The sequence below is a fragment of the Ornithorhynchus anatinus genome, chromosome 21 (assembly GCF_004115215.2).
Source record: "Ornithorhynchus anatinus isolate Pmale09 chromosome 21, mOrnAna1.pri.v4, whole genome shotgun sequence".
Lineage (NCBI taxonomy): Eukaryota > Metazoa > Chordata > Mammalia > Monotremata > Ornithorhynchidae > Ornithorhynchus > Ornithorhynchus anatinus.
Window position 1 is genome coordinate 19,260,192 of NC_041748.1, and position 22,704 is coordinate 19,282,895.

The window sequence follows — 22,704 nt, forward strand, 5'->3', positions numbered from 1 at the left end:
GGGGGCGAAGCGCCCCGGGCATGAGGCTCTGCGCCCCCCCGGCCGAGGCCCCCGGGCGGGGCAAGATGTGAGGGCCGCCCCTGGTCCAGGCCCGGGGTCCCGGCGGAGCTGGGTGCGGAGCATTGGCCCGTGCGCTCGGCGCGCCCGCCGTGCGCCCTCGCCGTGCGCCCCGGTGTCGGCGGCGCCCCGGTGTCGGCGCCCGGAGGGAGGCTCTCGGGGGCGGCGGAGCCGGAGGCCATGCCCCACTGACGCCCCCCGCCCCCCTCGAGGATGTTTGGGCTGGACCAGTTTGAGCCCCCGATCCACGGCAGGCCCGCCGGCCCGGGAGAGAGAAACTTGCACGAGTCCGGCCTGAGCATGAACGCCCACTTCAAAGCTCCGGCTTTCCACGCCGGGGGGCCCGCGGGGCCGGTGGACCCGGCGGCCCTGGGCGCCCTGGGCGACGGCCCCATGTTGGGCATGAACATGGGCATGAACGGGGAGCCCTACGGCTATCACCCGTCGCGGGGCCACGCGGAGCTCCACGCCGGGGCCATGCAGCCGGTGCCCGGCTTCTTCGGCGGCCAGCAGCCTCACCACGGACACCCGGGGCCCCACCATCCCCACTTCGGGGGCGGCTTCGGCGGGCCCGACCCCGGCGCCTCCTGCCTCCACGGGGGGCGGCTCCTGGGCTACGGGGGCGGCGGCGGGCAGCCGGCCTTCGCCGAGGGCTACGAGCCCCTGGCCGAGAACCCGGGGGGCGAAGGGTTCGGGCAGCAGAGGCCGGGGAACCTCCCGGACTTCCAGCCGCAGCAGCAGCAGCAGCAGCAGCACCACGGCTCCGGCGGCTCCGGACACGCCGTGCCCGCCCCCTGCTTGCCCCTGGACCAGTCGCCCAACCGGGCCGCCTCCTTCCACGGCCTCCCCGCGTCCGGCTCCTCGGACCCGCACAGCCTGGAGCCCAGGAGGATTTCCAACCCAGGAGGCGTCGACTCCCTGGAATACAATTATCCCGGCGACGGCCCCGCGGGACACTTCGACCTGCCCGTCTTTTCTCCCTCCGAGGCCGACGGCCAGCTGCCGCACTACGGGGCCGGCAGGCAGATGCCCGCGGGCGCTTTCCCCGGCCCCAACTCCATGCCCAGAGCCCCGGCCATGGGGGGCATGGCCAAAGCCCATCAGCAGCAGCAGCCGCCGCCGCCGCCGCCGCAGCAGCAGCACGGGGTGTTCTTTGAGAGGTTTGGCGCTGGTCGGAAGATGTCCGTGGGCATGGAAACCGGAGTGAACGCCAGGCATCCTTTAATGCAGCAGCAGGCGTCTCAGCAGCAGCAGCAGCAGCAGCAGCAGGCGGCTCAGCAGCAGCAGCAGCAGCAGCAGCAGGCGGCTCAGCAGCAGCAGCAGCAGCAGCAGCAGCAGGCGGCTCAGCAGCAACAGCAGCCGCCGCCGCCCCCGGGTTTACTGTCCAGGCAGAACTCCTGCCCCCCGGCCATCCCCAGGCCGCAGCCCACGGACGCCGGCCCTCCCAACCCCAGCTTGCAGCAGGACCCCGGGCCCATCCTGCAGAATCAACACGCGCAGTTCGAGTATCCGATCCACCGGCTGGAGAACAGGAATATGCACCCCTACGGCGACCCCGTGTTCAACCTGCAGCACCCCCCGCCGCAGCCGCCCAACCAGAGACTGCAGCACTACGACGCCCCGTACCTGAGCGTCGCCAAAAGGCCCCGCTTCGACTTCGCCACCAACCCCGCCGTGGACCGGTGCGCATCCTGGAGCGGGGCCGGGCTGGACAGCCACCTGTCTCCTTCGGCCTACCCCGGCCTGCCGGGCGACTTCACCCCGCCGGGGCCCGAGGGCTTCGCCCCCGGCCCGCCCCTCCAACACCCGGCCCAGGACCCCCAGACCCTGCAGCAACAGCAGCATCAGCAGCAGCAGCAGCAGCAGCAGCATCAACAGCATCAGCAGCAGCAGAGACAGAACGCAGCGCTGATGATGAAGCAGATGGCGTCGCGGACCCAACAGCGCCTGCGACCCCCGACCCTGCCCCAGCTGGGCCACCCGGGGGACGTGGGCCCGGTGCACGGAGGTCCCCCGGCCGGCCTGCCGCAGCCCACCTTCGAGCGGGACGGGCCCGGCCCCGGGCCCGGGCCCGGCGGGGGGCGTCTGGCCGGCTTCGAGGCGCAGGCCTCGCACCTGGGGCCCGAGAGCGCCTGGTTCCCCGGGCCGCCCCCGCCGGGGGACCTCCTGCCGCGGAGGCTGGGGGGCCCCCCGCTGCCGGCCGACGGGGGTCCCCACGAGCTGGGGCTGCCCCCCGGGGGCGGCTCCGGGATGCTGTTCCGCGGGCCCGGGGTGGCGACCCTGGGCCTGCAGGAGCCCTTGCGGCTGGCGGGCGAGGGCCACGTGCCGGGCCTGCACTCGCCCGCCGGGCTGCACGCCCAGTTCGGGGGCGGCCTGGCGCAGCTGCAGTCCCCGGGGGGCGGGGTGGGGATGCCCGGCGCCCCCTCCGACCGCAGGCCGCCGCCCCCGCCGCCCGATTTCGCGGGGCCCGCCCTGGGCGGCCAGCCGGCCTTCCCCTTCGGCCCGGGTAGCCGGCAGGCCACCCCGCACGGCACCCCGGGGCTGAGCGCATCCCCGGGCGGGGCCGGGGCCGGGGCCGGGGGGGCGGGGGGCGCGGGGTCCGGCGGGGGCGGCGGGGCCTACCCCCCGCAGCCCGATTTCCCGTCCAGCCAGCGCGCCGCGGCGGCCAGCAAGCTGGGAGCCCTGTCCCTGGGTTCCTTCAGCAAGCCCAGCTCCAAGGACAACCTCTTCGGCCAGAGCTGCCTGGCCGCCCTGTCCACCGCCTGCCAGAACATGATCGCCAGCCTGGGCGCCCCCAACCTCAACGTGACCTTCAACAAAAAGAGCCAGGCCGAGGGCAAGAGGAAACTCAGCCAGGCGGAGGCCGAGGGGCCCGGCGGCGGGGGCGGGCCCGGGGCGGGCGGGGGGTCCGATTACTTCCCCGGCGGGGGCGGCCCGGGGCCGGCCGGGGGGCTGGGGAAAGCCCCCGGCCCGGCTAGCGCCACGGCGGCCGGTCCCGGGGAAGGGACCGGCCTGTCCCCCACCTACTCCCTGGAGACCAGTCCCGGCACCGACGGCAAGGCGCTGCCCGGCGGCGCGGGGCGAGGCCGCGGCCGGAGAAAACGGGACAGCGGCCACGTGAGTCCGGGGACTTTCTTCGACAAGTTCCCCCCCGGGACCGGGACCGGCGGGGGGCCGGCGGTGGAGGGCGGCGGCGGCGGCGGCGGCCCCGGGGTCAGCCCCGGACAACAGGGGGGCGCGGAGCCGCGCGGGGCCCCCACCCCCCACGACAAGGCCCTGACCTCCCCGTCGTGGGGCAAGGCCGGCGACCTGCTCCTGGGCGACCAGGCCGACCTCATGTCCTCGCTGGACAGCGGCATCCAGAGCGCGGCCAAGTCGGACGGCAGCTCCCCCCGCGCGGGAGACTTCCCCGACGAGGTCGCCTACGGCAACGAGGACGAGGTGTCGTCCAGCTCCGACCACGCCCCGGGTCCGGCCAAGTCCAGCCGCAGCCCCCCGCTGGCCGGCTCCCCCAAGATCCCCAGGGGGGCCGGAGGGCCCGGGGACCACGGACTGCACAACGGACCGAAGCCGCTGGGCCTCGGCCTGCTGGCCGCCGCGTCTACCTCCACCCCGGACAGCTACGGACACCCGGGCACCCCGGGTTTGGAGGGGCAGGTGCGGACCCCCGGCGGGGGCGGGGGCGGGGGCGGGAGCGGCGGCAACGGCTCGACGCCCCCCCAGGACGAGATCCACCCGCTGGAGATCTTGCAGGCGCAGATCCAGCTGCAAAGGCAGCAGTTCAGCATCTCGGAGGACCAGCCCGTGGGGCTGAAGGGCGGGGGGGCCGGGGGCACCGGCTCGGGACCCGGGCCCGGACCCGGGGGAGGGGGCAAGAAGGCGGCGGACTGCTCGGCCGGCCAGAACGGGGACAGCGAGCTGAACGGCTGCTGCTCGGAGGCGGTGAAGAGCGCCATGAGCACCATCGACCTCGACTCCCTGATGGCCGAGCACGGCTCCACCTGGTACCTGCCCGCGGACAAGGCCCTGATGGACGGGCCGGACGACGACAAAGCCCTGGCGCCGTGGGACAAGTCCAAGCCCCAGACCCCCAGCAAAGAAGGTAGGGTCCCGGGGGTCCCCTCCCTCTCCACCCCACTTCCCCGGACCGGCTGCGTTGCCTCTCTGATCCCTTTCCCCTTCCTCGCCCTCCTCTTCCTCCTGCCCCCCTTGCCATGCCCACCGTGCAGACGAGGGAGGGTCTGGTGTGGGGAGGGGGATGCTGTGGTTGGCGGCTCCTCCCTCGGGTGGCCTCAGATTTGGCCCCACGAGGTGATCCCAGGCCTCCGTCAATTGGGGCCGGGGCCTTCCACGAGTGAGGCGGGCCCACTTCCTGACCCCTTGGAGCCCAGGCGGCCCCCCCCCCCCCCATAATGGGGAGACGGGGCGGTGAGTGTGGGGGTGATGGGGAGGAAGCCGGTCCAGGGACCAGCCGGGACCCTCCCCCCCCCCCCCCCCCCACGGGAGAGCGGCAACTTTGGTAAGGTCGAGGGGGAAAAAAGAGGGGCGCTCCGGGTTGATGGGTCAGCCCATCTCCCCCTTGACCCGGTCCCCTCCCTCGTCCCCCTCCCGGGCCTCACTTGGGGAGGGGGGTGGGCTGCTGGCAAAACCGGATCGCCCCCCCCCCCCCATCCCTGTCCCCATCAGTCGCCCCCCTCGATTGTCGCCTTTCTGGCCGGGATGCGCCTCCCGGCGCCGGCCCAGGGAGGGAGGGATGCGCATCGCCGACAGAGGTCTTGGCTTGGCTCGCGATTACTCGGGGGCGATGCCTAATTCGACCATTTGTTCCTAATGAATGGCTGTTTGTTACCCTTCGGGTTTCACTGAAAGCCCCCGAAAACTGACCTGCCGCGCGCTTGGAGGGGGTTCGGGGACGTTTTGAGGCCTTGTAGAACAGGATCCGGCCGCACTAACTTTTGCAGGGTTGGAGGTTCTGTGCGTCTCTGTGTGTGTCTCTGTGAGTGGGTGTGTGTGAAGATTGCAATGAGACACAAAGGACCAGCATTTGTAAATAATAAGGATAAAAATACTTTTTTTAAAAAAACACCCTTGCTTGCTTTGGCGACAGTTGTTTCATTCTAGCGTTCGTTTTCCCTAAAGGTGTCTCCCAATTCTAAACCTGGAAGTCGAGGCAAAAAAAGAAAAAAAAAACCCTTTAAATGGAAAACGTGATAAATTCTTTTTTTTTTTTTAACCCTAGGATGATTGTACCGAGTGTAGATACCCGTTTATTATAATGAGTCCGTTTCTAAAGCTACTGCCTTCGTAAAATGTATTTTTCAATCAGGCCTCTTCCCTTCACTTATCAGTGTACTGTCATTTCGCCAACAGCAGTCTGGTTAACCCCCCCTTTTTTTTTCTTTTATGCTTTTCCCGGTTTCTGCACCGCCTCCCACCTCCCCTTCCAATAGCCGCCTCCTTCAGCTTCTTTGGCTAAGCACTTTCCCTATTGACTCAGGATTTTAGGTAAGGGCTGGTTTGTGAAAACGAAAAGAGAGTTTGGGTGGTTAAAGGAGAACTCCGGTGATTTCCTAGTGTCAGTTTTGGATAGCTTTCCAGTTTTGGTTTTCTGAAGCGTGAATGCGGGGCCCCTGCTGTTTGCCTCTTTGTTCCTGTTTAATGCCCAACTCGGGACGCCCTCATTTGAAGCCACAATGTTTAGCATGCACAGCAGACACTAGAAAGCCCATCAGCATTCTCCATGCTTCACCCAGGCAAGGACATAAATTGGTTTGTTTGGGGGCCCTTTTTTCTCTCTCTCTCTTTCTCTCTCTCTTCCATTTGTAAATGGAGTTGCACTCAGCATCCTTCCTGGATCCTTCTCTTTTATTGTTTCTTGTACACAACATCCCGATCGGACTGGATCAATAGCTAGTTAGCACAAATCACACAGCTCCTGTCACTTCTACCTTGGCAGGCACCTCCCTCCCCCTCCTCCTCCCTCCCCCCTACCCCCCAAACACACACACACACTCACACACACACACACACACACACACACACTTTTCTTCCTCTTCCCTTACCCAAAAATAAAGGCAGATTGGTCAAATCTGGTGTGAGAGGGAATTGGAAAGGCAAAGGAATAAGTTTTAAAGAATTCAACTGATCGGGAGACGAAAGACAAATCAATAGGACATATGTTGGAGAAAGTTTTCCTTTTTATGTCGTTTGTGAGGTAAATGCAGAGGTACCAGATGGACTAATCCTTTTGGTGATTTTTTTGAAGGATCAAATCCATTTCGTTTTGATTTTAGCAAGCCGAACGGCCTAGTTCCCGAGCAGATGAAAAGGCTCTTTACTGTCACAGCCTGATTATCATAAATACTCTTGGAAGGAGAAGCCAGTCATCTTTGGGCTGGTTTTCCTTGAAAGGAAAATGAGGTTCCTGGTGTCTTTCCATAAGCATTAGCTGTAGGGTAGTGCTGTGGGGGGAGAGCTGTCGCTCTAGTCAGTGGGAATTAGGCAGGGGGGCACCCACTTGACTTTCTTTGTTTTCCCCTCTTCTATGTGGGAAGGAGCAGAGCCGAACAGTTCCCCAGATAAAGACCAAAATTTAGGTCAGTATCAGTCCAGTGTTCATTTTAATTGCTCCTGAAAGCCATGGGTAGTGTCCCGATCAAATGTATTTTTCCTCGATAGTAGTCCAGAAAAATGATTAAACTTCATATTAGCCTGAGAACCTCTAGTCCTAACTGCAATTATTGCAGAAATTTGAATAATTGATGCGAGGAGTGTGGATGTATGCATACGAGTGCATATGACTGTGATAAGTAGTGATAGGTTTCCACAAGACCAGGGTTTGATTTTTTTTTAAGATCCATATAAATGCCCCCCCCCCACCAATAAAGCTTGAGCTTGAAACAATAAGCAGTTGTCCAACAAAGATGTATTATGATGTCCAAAATTACTTCCTCAGACGAGCTAAGAGAGGACTTGATGCTTTAAAGAAATGGACATTTTCGCCTAGATGCTTTATTTTGTCATGTGGTAAAATACTTATGTAGTAAACGTATTAAATATTAACATTGTGTCTGAAATTTTAGCTACAGAGACAAAACGCTGGGCTGTGTTTAACAAAATGATCCATAACAAGACTAGAAAGATAAAAATAACTCTTCTGTACTGCACACGGCATAAAATGACTGGGACGTGATCAGATTCCCCTATGGGCTTTTGCCTTTCCTGGGATAGATACATACAGTGTGAAGTTTGCCGGAAGTGCCGCGTCTTGAAAGTCTAAAAATCCGCATCCCTCAGGATTGAGATTTTCATCCCAAAGCCTTGCTAAGCTGCAGTTTCCAGTTGTGATTCATTGAAGAAAATGTATTTAACGATGGTGGAGTCCATTCCAAAAGCCTTTAAATTTCCAACGCAATCAAGGACTTCTAATTTTTAGAAGAGGCAAATAAAAAATATAAATGCCTAAGATTAAAAATCACATTTATGCTGGTGCGCTTGCTTTCACGAAGGGGTCGGAAGGCTTTAGGAGACTAGAGAGCCTCAAAGGTTTCCATTACGAAATTATTTTTCAATCAATGTCTCGGTGGTTCGATCCTGGGGAGGATTTTCTGGACTTAATGGCAGGGATACTGTGGATGGATAATTAATTCGTGAGAGCAAAGTGAAGATTACAAAATGGGTTAGTTTTCACCTCTTGCGATGGGTGTAGGTCGTTTTAAAACTTCTGCTGATTTGAAAGTTTAATATTTTATTAAGTTTAGTTTCATTCCAATTCCTGCTTTTCTCCAACTCCAGTAATAACTAGTGCAGAAAATGCTAAAGAAGTCCCAGACACCATATTTTAAACATTTCAGTGGAAAGTGTTTTCCTTATTCGCCTTATATGTCTAAACATACATGTCTTTTAGGAAGTGCAGTTTAAAATGGTTCAGAAGAAACTTGTTGGAATTTCAGGCTTTCTTTGAAGGCCCAGTCAGAAAAAAAAAAAAAAATCAGACAGGATTTAAAAATAAACCCCTATAGGAGCATCACGACACAGGGAACTTGGTACATCATTTTGTCATTCTGTCCGAGTCCCCACTAGCATTGCGAAATGGAACATGGTGGGAAATCCAAACACTTTAGAGTAAAAACATGCTTTCACATGCAGTGTCCAGTTACTTGAGGCAAAAACTCGAACAATTTTTTGCTTGAATTTTTCAAAAAAAAATAAAAAATGGACTCATTTCTAGTAAATGGACTCAGCTCTCCTGCTCACTTTGTGAGCCCAGACTCGGCCTCACTGAGAAAGAATGAGCAGGTCAAATGATCAGTGCTGATAAGGTCGGAAATTAATGGGGAAAGTTTTTCTTTCCCTTTGGGCAGGCAAAAAAAACAAAAATTTCACATTTACTGAAACTCCTGGTGAACCACGATTATTTTTGGGAAGACCCCAGGGTTTCAAATCCTTGTTTTCTCATTGAAACTTCTCAGGTCCATAAAGATGCGATTCCTAAGGTACTTTCCCTGCAGGAATATGTAACCCAATTCTTTGCAGGTGTTTTAGCTGGGAAAATGTAAACAGATATGGTAGTCTTCTTGGCATCTTATGTTCACCCTCGGTGTATTTTCATTTACAAGTCTAGGGCATTTAACTACTGATATTTAGTGCTTGTTTAATATTTAATTGCAGTAATAAACCTGTCTTTTAGACAAGCTAACTAACCAAAGTCCCCATCCTAGCTCACATCTGAAATTACACATTTCCAGTAAATATTAATAAAGGGCAGAGGCACATTAACAATGTGGATGCTTCTCTTGTCTCACCTCCTGGGTTCTGTGGTTGTTTCTGTTTTACATAGCTGGTGCTTTTCATTTTATTTTCGGGGGAGGTGGAGAGTTGAACTGGGGACTAACCTTTAATAGTATACATAAGTTCAAAGGCAATTTCTTGTGAATATCTTTCTGGCATTTAAAAAGTATGGAAAGCAGTAGGTTATTGAAATGCTCGTCTATTTTACTGAGGTCTCTTGGAAGGCGTGAGTCTTAGCTAAACTAATTTCTCTCCCTAGCAATGAAATTCCGTCATTGCTGATACAATTCTTTTTGCCTGACAGAGGTATTTTAAACTTCCACCAACAATTTTAATAGTCCTGAAACTGCAGTTGCCCTTGCCAAAAAGTTGTAAGATAAACACCGCTGATATGAAGTGTACATCTTTAATAAATGACCTGGGTGAGCACAGTGATTTATGAGAAGGGGGATTCACCCACCATTGATTAGAGTGAAGGCCTCATTCTGTGTTTAGCGGCGTTCAGCATGGTCTTTTTAACAACTCTGTGGATCTGCGAAAATTCAGCTTGATTTCGCCTTTCCTCTCTGGCTCTATTTGAATTACATCAACCTTCTATCGGTTACTCTGACTAGCTCTCAGCTGGGTTTCTTCATTTAGGGGAGTGCATGCCTCTCTTAAATATTTGCTTCGCTATTCTTAGTTTTTTTAAAGTGAAATAGTTACATCTCTGTCTTCCAAAAGTCAGAGGGTGGTAATTGGGCAGGTAGGCTCTCAAAGGAGGTGGAGTCTCTGGAGTCTGTGGCATCATAAAAATCGAAGTATTAACTACGGAGGTTGCGTGAGATTCGCTCACTTCTTTTGAAAGCCCTCAACTCTGTTTTAATTTCCTTTTTCTCTTCTCAGTCTTGGGTTAACCTTCCATTCAAGTTTTCTGAACCAAGAAGCAGGAATTGACAACTTCTTTCCTTGGGGTTTGTCACATTTTGATTCTCGAAGGCATCTGTTTTACAGTAAATTCTCTTTCTGGTGTAGCTTGAGATGGGCAGATTTGGGGGTGAGGGATTGTGATCTTGAAGCCCCGATAATGATCGTTTCAAAGGAAGGCTGTCGAGGGTGAGGAAAGAGGTATTGGGGGGAAATGTTTGAACACATTTTTGAACAGCCCGATTCCTCCCAGGCTTTTCAGATGACCATAGTAAAATAAACTACTCAGTGAATTTAGTTAGGCATTGGGCTAAAGGACAGATCTGATCCAAAATGTCTTGAGAGAGAAGGCAAGAGTAGCTCCTGTTCCATTTTCTGCTAGTAAAATATCAGTGTCTGACAAATAATCTGCTTGTTTAAACTATTTCTTTTAAGAAAAGCCATCTAGACCTTAGTTATATTCTGGAAGCCATGGCTATAAATGCTTCTAGTCTGCAGGTTCTGTCAGTAGTTGAATGGGAGAACTAAAAATTAGCAGATTTTTAAAGGATTATAATGATGAAGCCTCTGCTGTGTTCGGAGCAGTGGTGATTTTGATACAGTTAACAGTATTTTCCGATGCCCATTCTGTTTCACCAGGAGATCTATGGATCCTGACCCTCCCTGCTCGATTCATACGTATCTGTGATGTTCACATTAATTTGGTTTAAACCTGGATATTAGTTCTCTGTAATTAGGATTGGGTTTAGTTTTCCAAAGAGAGGATGCTCCTTGTCTACAAAAATATGTTTCTGCCGTCATTTGATATTTATTGTCACAGGTATTGCTTAGGATCCGGGTCCCTGACAGTTGAATTCACAATCTAATTTCCGACTGACACAAACTCTGTCTGAAGTTCCTTGAGCAGAAATGCTACTTGATTCCAAATGCCATTAAAAATAATCAGAAGAACAAGGCATTTCCAAGGCAGCTGGCTCTTCCCTCCTCTTTGTAGCAGTAGTTGGTCCTCTTAGACTGGAATGAACGTCATTTACATAGTGTCTATGATCCTCCTACAATATTGATCTGTAACCGGTTTCTTCTACAACTTGGGAGTCATCAATCCATCAATTGGCAATATTCTGGTGGGAAGATAGCTTTAGAAAGAATTTAGTATCTGTTTAATAGAGACAATTTACTTGGTGCCACAGATTAAACTCCATTCTTCCCACTGTAGCTCTATTTTTTGTTTGGTTTTTTTTCCATTTACTTCAGAGAGACATTGGATCGCTATCTTCATTTAGGATGTAATTATGATAGGTCGGATCAAACCTCTTTGTTTTAGTGTACTATATTTTAATCCTATGGTTTTTAGCTTTGGGATAATCAAAGCCAAATCTGATCACTGCATAGCGCCCAGAAATAGCCAGGAAGAAAAATGGCATCACGTCTCCAAGTCTTAAAATCCAGGTTGATCCCTTCTTTCCAACCCCTCGTTAATTCCAACTCCCAACCTCAATCAGAGAGGACATTTAGCTGCAAAACATTTCTCTCCACCTTGAATTTGTGCTCAGCGTAAAAGAGGTCGTGACAATAAACGTTGGCAGAGAGTCACACAGCTTGGGGACTTAGCTCACCGTCATTGGAAGTCACTCGCTGCATAGTGCCACATCAATAATAAAATATCAAGAATCCTTTTTCTGTTCCCATTGTTGAAATGCCATGGAAGGAGAATTTTCTAACGGGGAAGTGTATTGGAGTTGCAGATTTAGTTTCTGTATTGAAGATAATTCTGACCCAAATTCAAGGCAGCAAATTTAACATTGAGGAGCGCGGGGGGGTCGGGGTGGTGGCGGTGGTGTCTACTCTATTAATTTTAACAAACTGACTTTCTCTTTACTTTGGAGGGAATGTCTGAGAGAGTATTGCATTGCCAAAAAAAAAAAAAAGAATCCACAGAAAACCCTTTTGCTTTCAAATGACAAAGCTCACAGAGGTTTTCCTCTTAGCCGATCTAATCAATTGTGGGCCTTCATGCCTTCACGCCTTTATGCCTTTTCATGCTGTCCTCCGTTATAATGCTGCAGCTCAGTGAAATACCTAGTTCTCTGATCTGTGTTTGAAGGATCCTTCTGGCATCTGTTTGGAAATATTTCTTCTTACCTGAAATGATGCCAGTCTTTTTAATAGAGACAGATTTGGTTTTCTCCTGTTAAAAACCAAAAGGGCATTCGACTAATTCGCAAAAGCTGGTTAAACTCTACAGTGAGATCTTTTTGCTAGGGCCCCGCCTCCCTGTATTGCACAGGGACCCTCTCCAAGTTTTACCTTTTGAATAAATTTAGATCACCCCAATACTATCTACTCATAATCTCATTTTAAACCATTTTCTTGCTAAGGATGTGTCAGGGATAGGGTCCTCAGCAGTCAAGTCGAGAATAGACTGCCTTTGTCCTGTCTTGACAAACAACTGGGACCACTTAGCTGCATGCTAAGATAATTTGGAAAATTCATTTTAACCTCTGGGGCGGCCTCCTCCTTAAACATATGCCATTCTCTTCCACAAGATTTAATAGCTAGGGTGTCCTAAATTTTGAAGCTTTTATGATTATCGAAATGCTGATAATTTGTAACCATCTCTCAATATGAAAATGTTAGCTATCAAATTAAGGTACATTTTGTGGAAGGTAAGCCTTCAAAACAGTATTCAGTCCGAAGATCCCAGGATAGAACTGCTCTTGCTCTATTGAGGTTGTTTGTGTTAGGTGGCTTTGCTCAGGAACAAACCTTGGGAATTTTGTTATTTTCCTCTTTTCATAGAGCGTTGGGAGCATTTCGGAAGGTGAGGGCTATGAAATGAGTTTGGAGTCCTTTTGCCTTCCCACGCTCAACTCCCGCGTGTCAACCCTGTGGTGGCGAAGAGGCATTGTGTCACGTCTCGATTTTGGAATGGTATTTTCAGATGGGCTTAACTTTTAGAACCCCAATATTTCATGAATATTGGGAGCAACAAGGAGGTGATAATTGAGTAATGCCAAAATTGTCCTGAACAGCAGATAGCTCTTGGTAAAAATGGAGGCAATAGAGATACAATTAAAATTTCAAGAATCATGTTTGGGTTTAACCTTCTGTCTTTCACTTCCATTTCCCCAGGGTGAGAGGATAGAGGAAGAGGTGCTTTTTTTTTTTTTTGTGTGTGTGTGTGTGTGTGTGTGTGTGTGTGTGTGTTGGGGGGGCAGTGTGGGGGGAGGCATGGGTGGATCAGGTATTATTTATTTATTCATTTGTGCTCACTAGTGGATATTTGGGATGATTATAGTTGAGCTGTTGAAAACCGAATCCTGAATTTTTGGGTGTGTTTATCATTCTTTCCTCTTTATGGCAGACTTTATTAGCTCCCTGCCTTTTAAAGGAGAGGAATGTTCGGATGAGTGAGAAGAGAAAGATGGAAATCAGAGAGAAATTTACACACTGAAAGAAAACTGCACACTCTATCTGGGAAAGAGATGAGATATATATTTTGAGGGCAGATGCTTTCAACCGGTTGGTAAGGGCTATTTTCCTTGGATAAATAAACACCACAATACTCGGCTCTCTCAGTTCAGGGCTGCAAAACAGTGAATTCTAGTAATTTTTGGCCATATTCTATCTACAGAGGCCCGGGTTCAAATTGTGCTTCAGAGGCACAGAAATGGCATTTTGTGGCCTGAAGAAACAATTGGCACATGACCAAATGACCACATGATTTGATGTGTGTACAATCAATTGTTATTTCAGCACAGGGGACTCCTCGAGCTTTGATAGCAGGAGAGCCATGTGGAAGACAGAAAACGGCCATTGGCTCTGCCACCCATGAATAGCTAGTAGCACGCCCACTTGCAAATGGAACCCCCCCAGGCCAGCCGTTTTAGAGTCTGATTTAATTACCCAAAGCGCAATCAAGACCCCAAACACTGAGGGGGAGAAAAATGATGCATGCAGAGTCTCGCTCTGTGTAACCTTTTCACTCGGCCTATTATTTCTCGTTGCCTTGCATTATTTTCTGCCAGTCATATGTATTGAGCACCTACTGTGTGCACTGTAGTATGAGTTGGGAGGGTATAATAGAGGTGTTTTTTTTCGTGGGGAGGGATTTTGCAGGCTCTGTTTACCTACAAGAGAGTTTACTGAGGTTTCACTGACAGTGATAAACTGACATTGCCTGGGACTTGGGGAGAAAACATTTTCCTCCTACAGTGCTTTTTTAGATGGAAAAACAGGAGGGAAACTGAAATAAGTTGGAAGAACTTGGTCATGAGGTAACTCAAGCCTGGAAGATAGGTCTTATTTTTTTCTTTCCTAAGGGTAACCCACAAATTGCAGTAATGGGGAACCCTCCCCCTTCCAGGCTAGGTAAAGAGAACTAAGAGAGTGATAAATTGATCTTTTTTAGTTGCTGATGTTCCTTTTTTTTCTGTTATCTTTTTTGAAGTTACAAAGGACTTTTGAACAGCAGGGAACTCCCGGATATTGTGCTCTCCCAAACAGTATAGTGCTCTGCACACTGTAAGCGCTTGATAAATTCGATAAATTGACTTATTTGGGGAAGGAGAGGGTTTGAACCAGATTGGGTTTTAAAACAGGAGGAATTCCATAATTCTTAAACTATATAATTTTGAAGGTGATGGGAGAAAAGGTTTTGTTTTAGTTCTCCCCCAGCATGCGATTCTGAAAAATTTCAGAATGAAAATAAAAAAGGCAACAGATTACCAAAACACCAGGATTTCTTCTGTATAACAATAGACAGGTTTCCCGGTTTGTTGCAAGAGAAGTAGGTTTGTTTGCAGGCTTGCTAGATCTGTTTCCACCAGAAGTATTATTTTCTTTAAAATCCCAATACTGGGGTATTTTTTTGTGGTTGTTGTCGTCGTTGTTGTTAAAGTTATGCAGGTCCCTTCTCTCTGCTTTCCAAATGAGAGGAACCCAAATTCTCCTTTCATCTCTCATCTTGAATTTAGCTTATAGAGAAGGAAAGAGAAAGTTGGACACTTAAAGTGCCTTTCCGGTTAAGACGGGCCCCAGTGCTCACAAAGGCTGCAAATTAATGTAAATGCCTCTGTATTTTCTTATTCTGGGACAAAAGAAAGTTTCAGAGCATCTAGTTTTCATTCTCACATAGCTGCCTACAAAAAGCTACACGTCCAATTGTATGCTTGGGAATGCCAAAGTCTAAGGAAAGGGTTATCTAGGAAGTTAGAAAATTGAAACAAATACACTTTTTGGAATTGTGGCACATATGCCTTTTTGACTTGCAAAAGCAGGAGGGTGTTTTGGCTTTCTAAGAAATCCATTGTTTCACTTAAAAGTCAGAAGAAATTAAATTCATACATGTCACTTGTGGTGAAAAATATAGCCTCTCCTTTTTACTAACAAGGGTTCGGGTTACATTCCGAATGAACTGAAGAATACGGTTGTGATTCAAGATCTGAGCTTTTTCAACTCAGATCATCCTCATGTCTCTGAGCGATTTCTGACTCCGAGTCATTAAAAATTTCCCTTTTTGGGAGGTAGACAGGAAGGGAGATTTTAAGTTCTTTGTGGACAGAGATTATTTCTGCCAGTTCTATTCAAGTGCTTAGTACAGTGATCTTAACGCAGTTCATGTCCAAATAATGTGAACTGATTGAGTGTTTGGAGATTGTAAACTCCTGGAGGGCAGGGACCATGTTGCTTGCTTTTGTTTCACTGTTCTCTCCCCCATGCTCAGGACAGTGCTTGACACAAAATAGACACTCAACACCTATGATAGCATGTGCGTGGATAAATTCTTTCCTTCAGTCTATTTGGTTAATTTCTTTAAAACTATTTATCGAGAGACCCCTCTCCCCACACATTTCCTCTCACCAAGTCTGGTTTGAGAATCTACCAGCTTTGAGTCAGACAGAAATGAACTTCGAGAACTGGAAAAACACGCAGTTGGAGAAATGGTGATACAATTACATTTTTATGTGGGCCTATTAGACATAATAGAAGGTATGTGCTTGGCCTTAAATTTGGAAGGGTCTTTATCTAAGCCCTTAAAACGGAAGTAGTTTCCTGCAATTACTACATTGCCAGCCAGGTCAATAAATCTATCGGTGAAAAGTGTGTGTGTTTGTGTGTGTGTGTGTATGTGTTTGAGTGATGGAGATTGGTGGGAGAATGACCACCTGTTCCCTGTATCATTTATAACCATAACATTTCTGGACTTCAGATTTTGAAGAAGCAATCTTTTGGGAGAGGAACTCAAAAAGAATGCTAGGTTGACTTCAACAATGATGTTGTTGTCATGGTGTTCTTTGTTCTTATAATTGGACTTTGTATCTAATAAATTCAGTTAGCTGATTGATGTTTGATATTAATTGAGAATGAACAGAAGGGAAGTGTTTTATTTGAAGCAAGCTTTTTTTTTGGTTATTGAGAACTTTGTTTTCTTTTTGAAAAACACTGAAAGTTATCACAGATTTTGAGTCAACTCGTTTTGGGGGTTGGCTTTATGTTCAAATCTGCAACTGTTATCCAGCAAAGCACTGGGTTGGCAAAATCTAATTAAAGTATGCTTCACTCCCAGGTCTGTTTTCACTTCTCCATGGAGCATATTTCTGCAGCTTGTTATGGATGGGTACAGGCCACAACACCCAAACTCTGCGTCGTCTGTTTAGAACTGTTGTTTGGATTATGTTCACTTTCAAATGGAGAGAAAATACTTTGAATGGGAAACTAGCAATATTACAAGTTGGCTTGTTTGTTTTACCGGTTAAAAATAGTTTGTTTTCATATCCTGGTTTTCATTCTTTCCTTGACTTGGTGCACGAGGGGAAATGGTTGATTCCTATACCCACCCAAACTGGAAAAATCACCAAGCACAGTTGTCAAGATTGGTCATAACCCTCCATGGTGGACTTTGAACTAGTTAGACCTCCAATTGCAATCAAAAAGAAATGGTATCTGTTTCCTGGGTTGGAAAAATTTGTTGGAATCAAACCTTCTATCTCCTCCCCTTCAGCTTTCTTGCTGTTTTTTATTTCTTCCAAAAAAAAAAAAGGTAGGGAGGGGGAAAATGTTCTGCCCTTTCTGCAAGGCCCCTGTTGGAGTTGATTTTAAGAGGTTATTTATTAAATGTGTGTGAAGCCAGCTCTGACCTTCAACATCGGTCTGGCCCAAATACTAATATGAGCAGTACCTATTACTGAGCTGTGAAAGAATATTGTAAATGGCTTATGCAGAAAAACCATTTAGATAAAAATGCAATTTTCCCCTCTGCATAGAGTGCTAAGAATTAATAGCACATTCTTTCCAAATGGGTATTTTTATATTATATTTTTACCCTAATGAAATTCCTTTCCCAAATAGAAGTGTTTCATTTTAAACTTTAAGGGGAAAATTGATCTGTGTTTATTCCTTCAAAAGTGGTGTCCCAGTTTTTAGCAGCTCCTCCCTCTGCCACACACACTTGTTGAATATTGTTGAGCCAAGTATTTCAAGTGAATATTTCATAAAATTGGTGGAAATCATCCATGTTTAACCTAGAGTGGGGAGGTGTTTTGGGTATTCACAAAATTAGATTTTTTTTCCCCTTTTCTTCTGCAGGATGTGGTTTTATGAGACACTTCGTATTTTGAGAAAATAGAGGAAGTATATATTAAATTCCAGCTGTTTATTTGTTCTTTTTGGATTCTCAGCCTGGTTTGCAACTATTCCCCCTCCCCACCCTCACCCCAAATGAAATGCTTCTGTTCGGTAGCAGTTAGTGATAGTAGTAATAATAGTGGAAGTAGGGAAGCAGCAATAGTAGTGGTATTTATTGAATGCTCACTTGGTGCAATACGCTGTTCCAAACTCTTGGGAAAGTACAACAGAAGCCCAAGAGTTTCTTAGACTATAATAAGTGCTCAGGAAATGCCATCAATTGACTAGAGCTTCCATTCTAAGAGCTGAGGACATACAGAAATTACAGTCATTCGCTCATAGACTGTTACTAAAGTTCTGACTCCCAAAGGTAAATCAATGTTAGGTGATTTCTTCATCCCCACCACCCACTTCAACTTTATAGGAATGATAAACAGTCTGTCCTTTAAAGAAGCACTGGGCACAGATGGGCTATTTGGTGGTGCTTTTTTTATCAGAACAAGAGCTGCTGTTTTGCCAAAATGATATTCAGAATGCATTTATAAAATATTAAGCATTTTAGAGGATGTACCTGCTCTCAACATACTGCTTGGCACATAGTAAGCATCAGATAAATACCCTAGCTAATTTAGAAATGAATGTAATCCATTTCTTTCCCTTATAATCACTAGCAAAATCACCCAAAATACATGGTGTCCTGACTGATCAGAGTATTTCAGGCATAGGTGTTTTTTTTTTTTCTGGCTGTGATTACTTTAACTGAAGGAGGAGTACATTGTTTTGTGGCTCTAACTGTTCAGAGAACTTGCTAGGAAGGTCTTCCCCAAAGGGTTAAAAAAAAAATCCAAAGTAAGGGAAGGACAAGCTTAGCAGTATAAATCCCATACACCAGTTAGGCAAGAACACTTCAGAGGGACCTGCTTTGGGGACTAGCTAAATGATCACTGCTTGACTGATCTCTTGGACCAGAATTTCCCCTCTGTGGGGGATTGGGGCATCTCCGAGTCAGAAATTGCTCTCCCCCCCGAGGGCAGCAGATTGCACCGTTATTGTCGGCTCCTAACTCGAGGTCCACAAATGCCGATCTGTGCTTGGGACTGGAGCCTGGGTGTATCCTGGAAATGCACCAACTTAAAAGATTCATTAAACATCTCCAGGTTCCTCGAGGCAGTGGGAAGGGCACGATCCTGGGAGTCAGGACACCTGGGTTCTGATCCCAGCTCTGCTTCCCCAACCCATTGTATGACCTCAGGCATGTCATTTAACCTCTCTGAGCCTCAAATATCTGTGCTTTCCCCCTGCCCTGTGGGATGGGAACTGCCTCTGATAATCTTGAAGCTACTCCAATGCTTAGCACAGTGCTTTGGCACATGGGAAGGGTTAAAATACCATCATTATGATTATTGTAGAAGTTCAGAACAATAGCAATACACCCAGCAAGAAGAGGTGAACACAAAAGCCCCATCTAAGTCTGTTTGAAGGGACAGCCAGGATTTTTTTTTTCCTCCCTCTGGAGGGTGAGTTTTATATTGCTATTTTCTTTTTTAGGCCAATTATATCACAGCCAGACCCCAATGGGCTTCTGTCATTGACTCTGGCTTTGCGCATTCATGGGTCATTGGCTGTTGTATGTGAGCACCGAGCTATTTTTTCTTTCCCCTGACAGCTTTTCCTTGGATTAGAAGGAACGGCTCCCTGATATGAGTGAGTAATGGTCATTCTTCCCCAGATGACGGTATTCATGAGATGAGCTCACACACTCGGATCCTAAGGACTTTTCCCCAGGAGCAAAGCCATGGTCATAAACAATCCAGTCTCAGGCAACGGGAAATTAAACCTTTGTGTTTAGAGCCTCAGTAAGGATCTTCCTCCCAAGGTAGGTTTTGATTTCACAAAAAGGGAGCCTCTTCCAAATTGAAGGGCCTTCTGGGAGGGACTTCGATTTCTAAAAATTAGTCTTTTAAAAAGAGCATCTTTCTGGCACATGGTAATCAGAGCCATGAACTAGCAAATGGACATTTGATTAAAATGAAATAAGATCTAGGTGTTAGAATAAATAACTTTTAAGAGACTTTGCTGAGAGAAGTATTATTCTTATCATATTTCTTAAGCACTTACTACTTGTCAAGCAGTGGTCTAAATGCAGGGGTAGAAAAAAGATAATCAAATCAGACATCATCCCTGTCCCACATGGGGCTCACAGTCCCTGTCCCATTTGGGGCTCACAGTCTAAATAGAGGGGAGAACAGGTATCTTTCCATTGCCTCAGACAATTGTTTTACAGCTTGTTTGTGACATTCAGTGAATAGCAATGGTTTATTTTCAAGCCTTGTCCTTAGAAATACACAAAATCACATAATGGCCCAAAAGGCCATTGAGAAGCAGCACACAGGACTGGGGAGTCAGAAAATCTGGGTTTTGATACCAGTCCCTCCACCTGCCTGCTCTGTGAATTTGGGCAGGTTGCCGAACTTCTCTGGACCTCAGTTTCCTCATCAATAAAAATGGGAATAAGGTACAAATTCTCCACCTACTTAAACTACCTCCTCTATGTGGAATGGGAACTATGTCTGCTTTGCTTCTATTATATTCTACTCCAGTGCTGAGTGCAACATGAATGTTTAACAAATATTATTATTATTGTTGTTGTTATTAATATTATGAGCCGTAACTGGGAGTTGGAATCCTCGGGGTAATTTTGAGCAAATACCCATGTCAACACTTAAAAGAATTAGTGGTAGACCACTTGAGCGCTCTGTCTTTGCTCTGCTTTCAAAGCTGCTGTCATTGGTTTGGGCTGCTTAGCTTAATCAATCCATCAGTGATGTTTATTGAGCTGGTTCTGTGGACAGAACTCTTGATCTATGCACTTGGGAAAGTACAACAGAATAAGTAGACACGATCCCTGCCTTCAAGGAGTTTACAGTCTGGCAGATTTGCCTACACCTGTTCCAAGAAACTTTTGAATTTTTCCCCCATAAAATAAAACAATTTGCATTTCAATCATTCAGTCTTGGCAGGCAGATAAATAAGAAAATCAACTGCCCCTCTGCCACCCGCCCCCCACCACCGTCCGTTCCAGCTTGCCGAAATCTGTTTATTAAGAAGAAACTGCTATGCATATTCTCTAGTGTGTGTCCTCGTTAACTGGAGGAGGAGAATTCTGGATTAAACTCCCAGCTATCTCAGGGTTTCATAGAATATTGAGTTGATTTTCAGGGCAGTTAACTTTATCTCAGTGCTATGTTATGTTTACATGACTCTCCAACCAGGATATCTATGTACCTTACAGACCTTAGTTAACTCTAAACTCACTGTACCTTGATCTCATCTACCAACCAGTCTTATTTATTGAGCGCTTACTGTGTGCACAGCACTGTACTATATGCTTGGGGGAGTATAATTTAACAGAGGTGGTAGACATATTCCCTGCCCACAAGGAGTTTACAATCCATCTCGCTGCCGTACCCTCACCCACATCCTGACTCTGGCCTGATATTCTCCTTTCTATCCAACAGATTATCACTGTCCCCACCGTCCAAGCCTTATTAAAATCACATCTTCTCCAAGAGGCCTTCCCTCACTAAGCCTCACTTTCCTCTACTCCCTCTTCCTTCTGTGTCATCCTTGCACTTGGTTTAGTACCCTTTATTCACCCCACCCTCAGCCCCACAGCACTTACATACATATTCACGATTTATTTATATTAATGTCTCCCTCCTAACTCTAAATGGCAAGCTCCCTGGGGACAGGGACTGTGTCTACCGACTCTGTTATATTGTACCTTGCCAACCGCTTAGTCCGGTGCTCTGCACACAGTATATGCTCCCTAAATACTATTGATTGATTGAGGGCAGGGATCAAGCCTACTTACTGTATTATATTCTTCTAAGTGCCTAGTACAATGTTTTGCACGCCTTAAGTTGTAAACTCTTTGAAGGCAGGAATCAGTTCTATTTATTCTACTATTCTCTCTGCTTAGCACAGTGCTCTGCCCACAGTAGTTTGTAGGCTCTTTCAGGGCAGGGATAATGTCTATCAACTATATTGTACTTTCTCAAGCACTCCAAACAGTGCTCTGCACAAAGTAAGCACTCATGAAATACCACTGATTGATTAGCTGGTCATTCATTAGTCCTCACACATTTTTGAAATGTGAAAGGTGCTTGGGATATTTTCACAGTGGGCCACTGAGACACCGGCATTGATCAGTCGTATTAATTGATCATGTACTTTGTACAGAGCACTGTCCTTAGCACTTGGGAGAATACAGTACAACAGAGTGGGTAGATACGATCCTTGCCCAGAAGAGCTCCCAGCACACAGAAGAGGAGATTTCAGAGGTACATTTAGAAGTCAGAGACTCCTTGGGTTTCAACGTTCTGGAACCAATATGGCCTAGTGGAATGAGCACAGGTCTGGGAGTCAGGAGACCTAGGTTCTAATCCTGGCCATGGCCCTTGCCTATTGCATGTCTTTAGGCAAGTCACTTCACTTCTCTGTGCCTCAATTTCCTCATCTTTAAATGGGGCAAAAATGCTTCCTTTCCTTCCCCATTAAAATATGAGTCCTGTGTGGAACAGCAAAAGAATGATCTGCTTATATTGTAACTACCCTAGGACAATGCTTGATGTACAGTAAGTTCATAACCAATACCACAATCATCATTGTTCTTGTTATTAGCAATAAGAATAGATTGTAGGAAATGGGTGGATTCAACTCATGTAAGTACAGTTGCATCTACCAGCTCTGTTGTGCCCCTCTCGGGATGGCACCCGGTGAGTTTTCCATACTCTACCAATCTCAGCTATGGGATGGAGAGTCAAGCAGAGGCGTAGCCATTCTATTCCTAGCTTGGGCAGTAGCTAGCTACTGGAAGGCAATCTGCTACAAGTCACAACTGCCCTGTGCTGGGCATCAGCGGCATGGGAGAGAGTTGAGGGCGGAGACTAAATTACTGTGCAGAAGGTGGCAATGGTAAACCACTTCCATATATTTACTAAGAAAACCCTACGGATACGCTACTAGAATGATTACAGACAGAGGTGGGGCTTTCTGGGAGAGATGTGTCCATGGCATCACTAAGGGTCGGAGACGACTCGACAGCATAAAACAAAACAAGACTCTTGTATTCTCCCAAGAATTTAAGTCCTGTGCTCTGAACACAGTAAGTGTTCAATTTTTTTTTATGGTATTTGTTAAGCGCTTCCTATGTGCCAAGCACTCTTCCAAGCTCTGGAGTAAATACAAGTTAATCAGATTGGACACAGTCTCTGTCCTACATGGGGCTCACAGTCTTAATCCCCATTTTACAGATGAGGTAAC

At 48.1% G+C, this 22,704-nt stretch overlaps 1 protein-coding gene across 1 annotated transcript in view; it reads left to right on the plus strand.

Moving 5' to 3' along the window:
- The window catches only part of MN1 (MN1 proto-oncogene, transcriptional regulator), a 67,461-nt gene continuing 44,757 nt past the window's right edge, over nucleotides 1-22,704 (plus strand). The window contains exons 1-2 of the mRNA XM_029049214.2: nucleotides 1-1,293; nucleotides 1,354-4,159. Of these exons, the coding sequence (XP_028905047.1) occupies nucleotides 271-1,293; nucleotides 1,354-4,159 (3,829 nt within the window). The 5' untranslated portion in view covers nucleotides 1-270. The remainder of the gene's footprint in view (nucleotides 1,294-1,353; nucleotides 4,160-22,704) is intronic.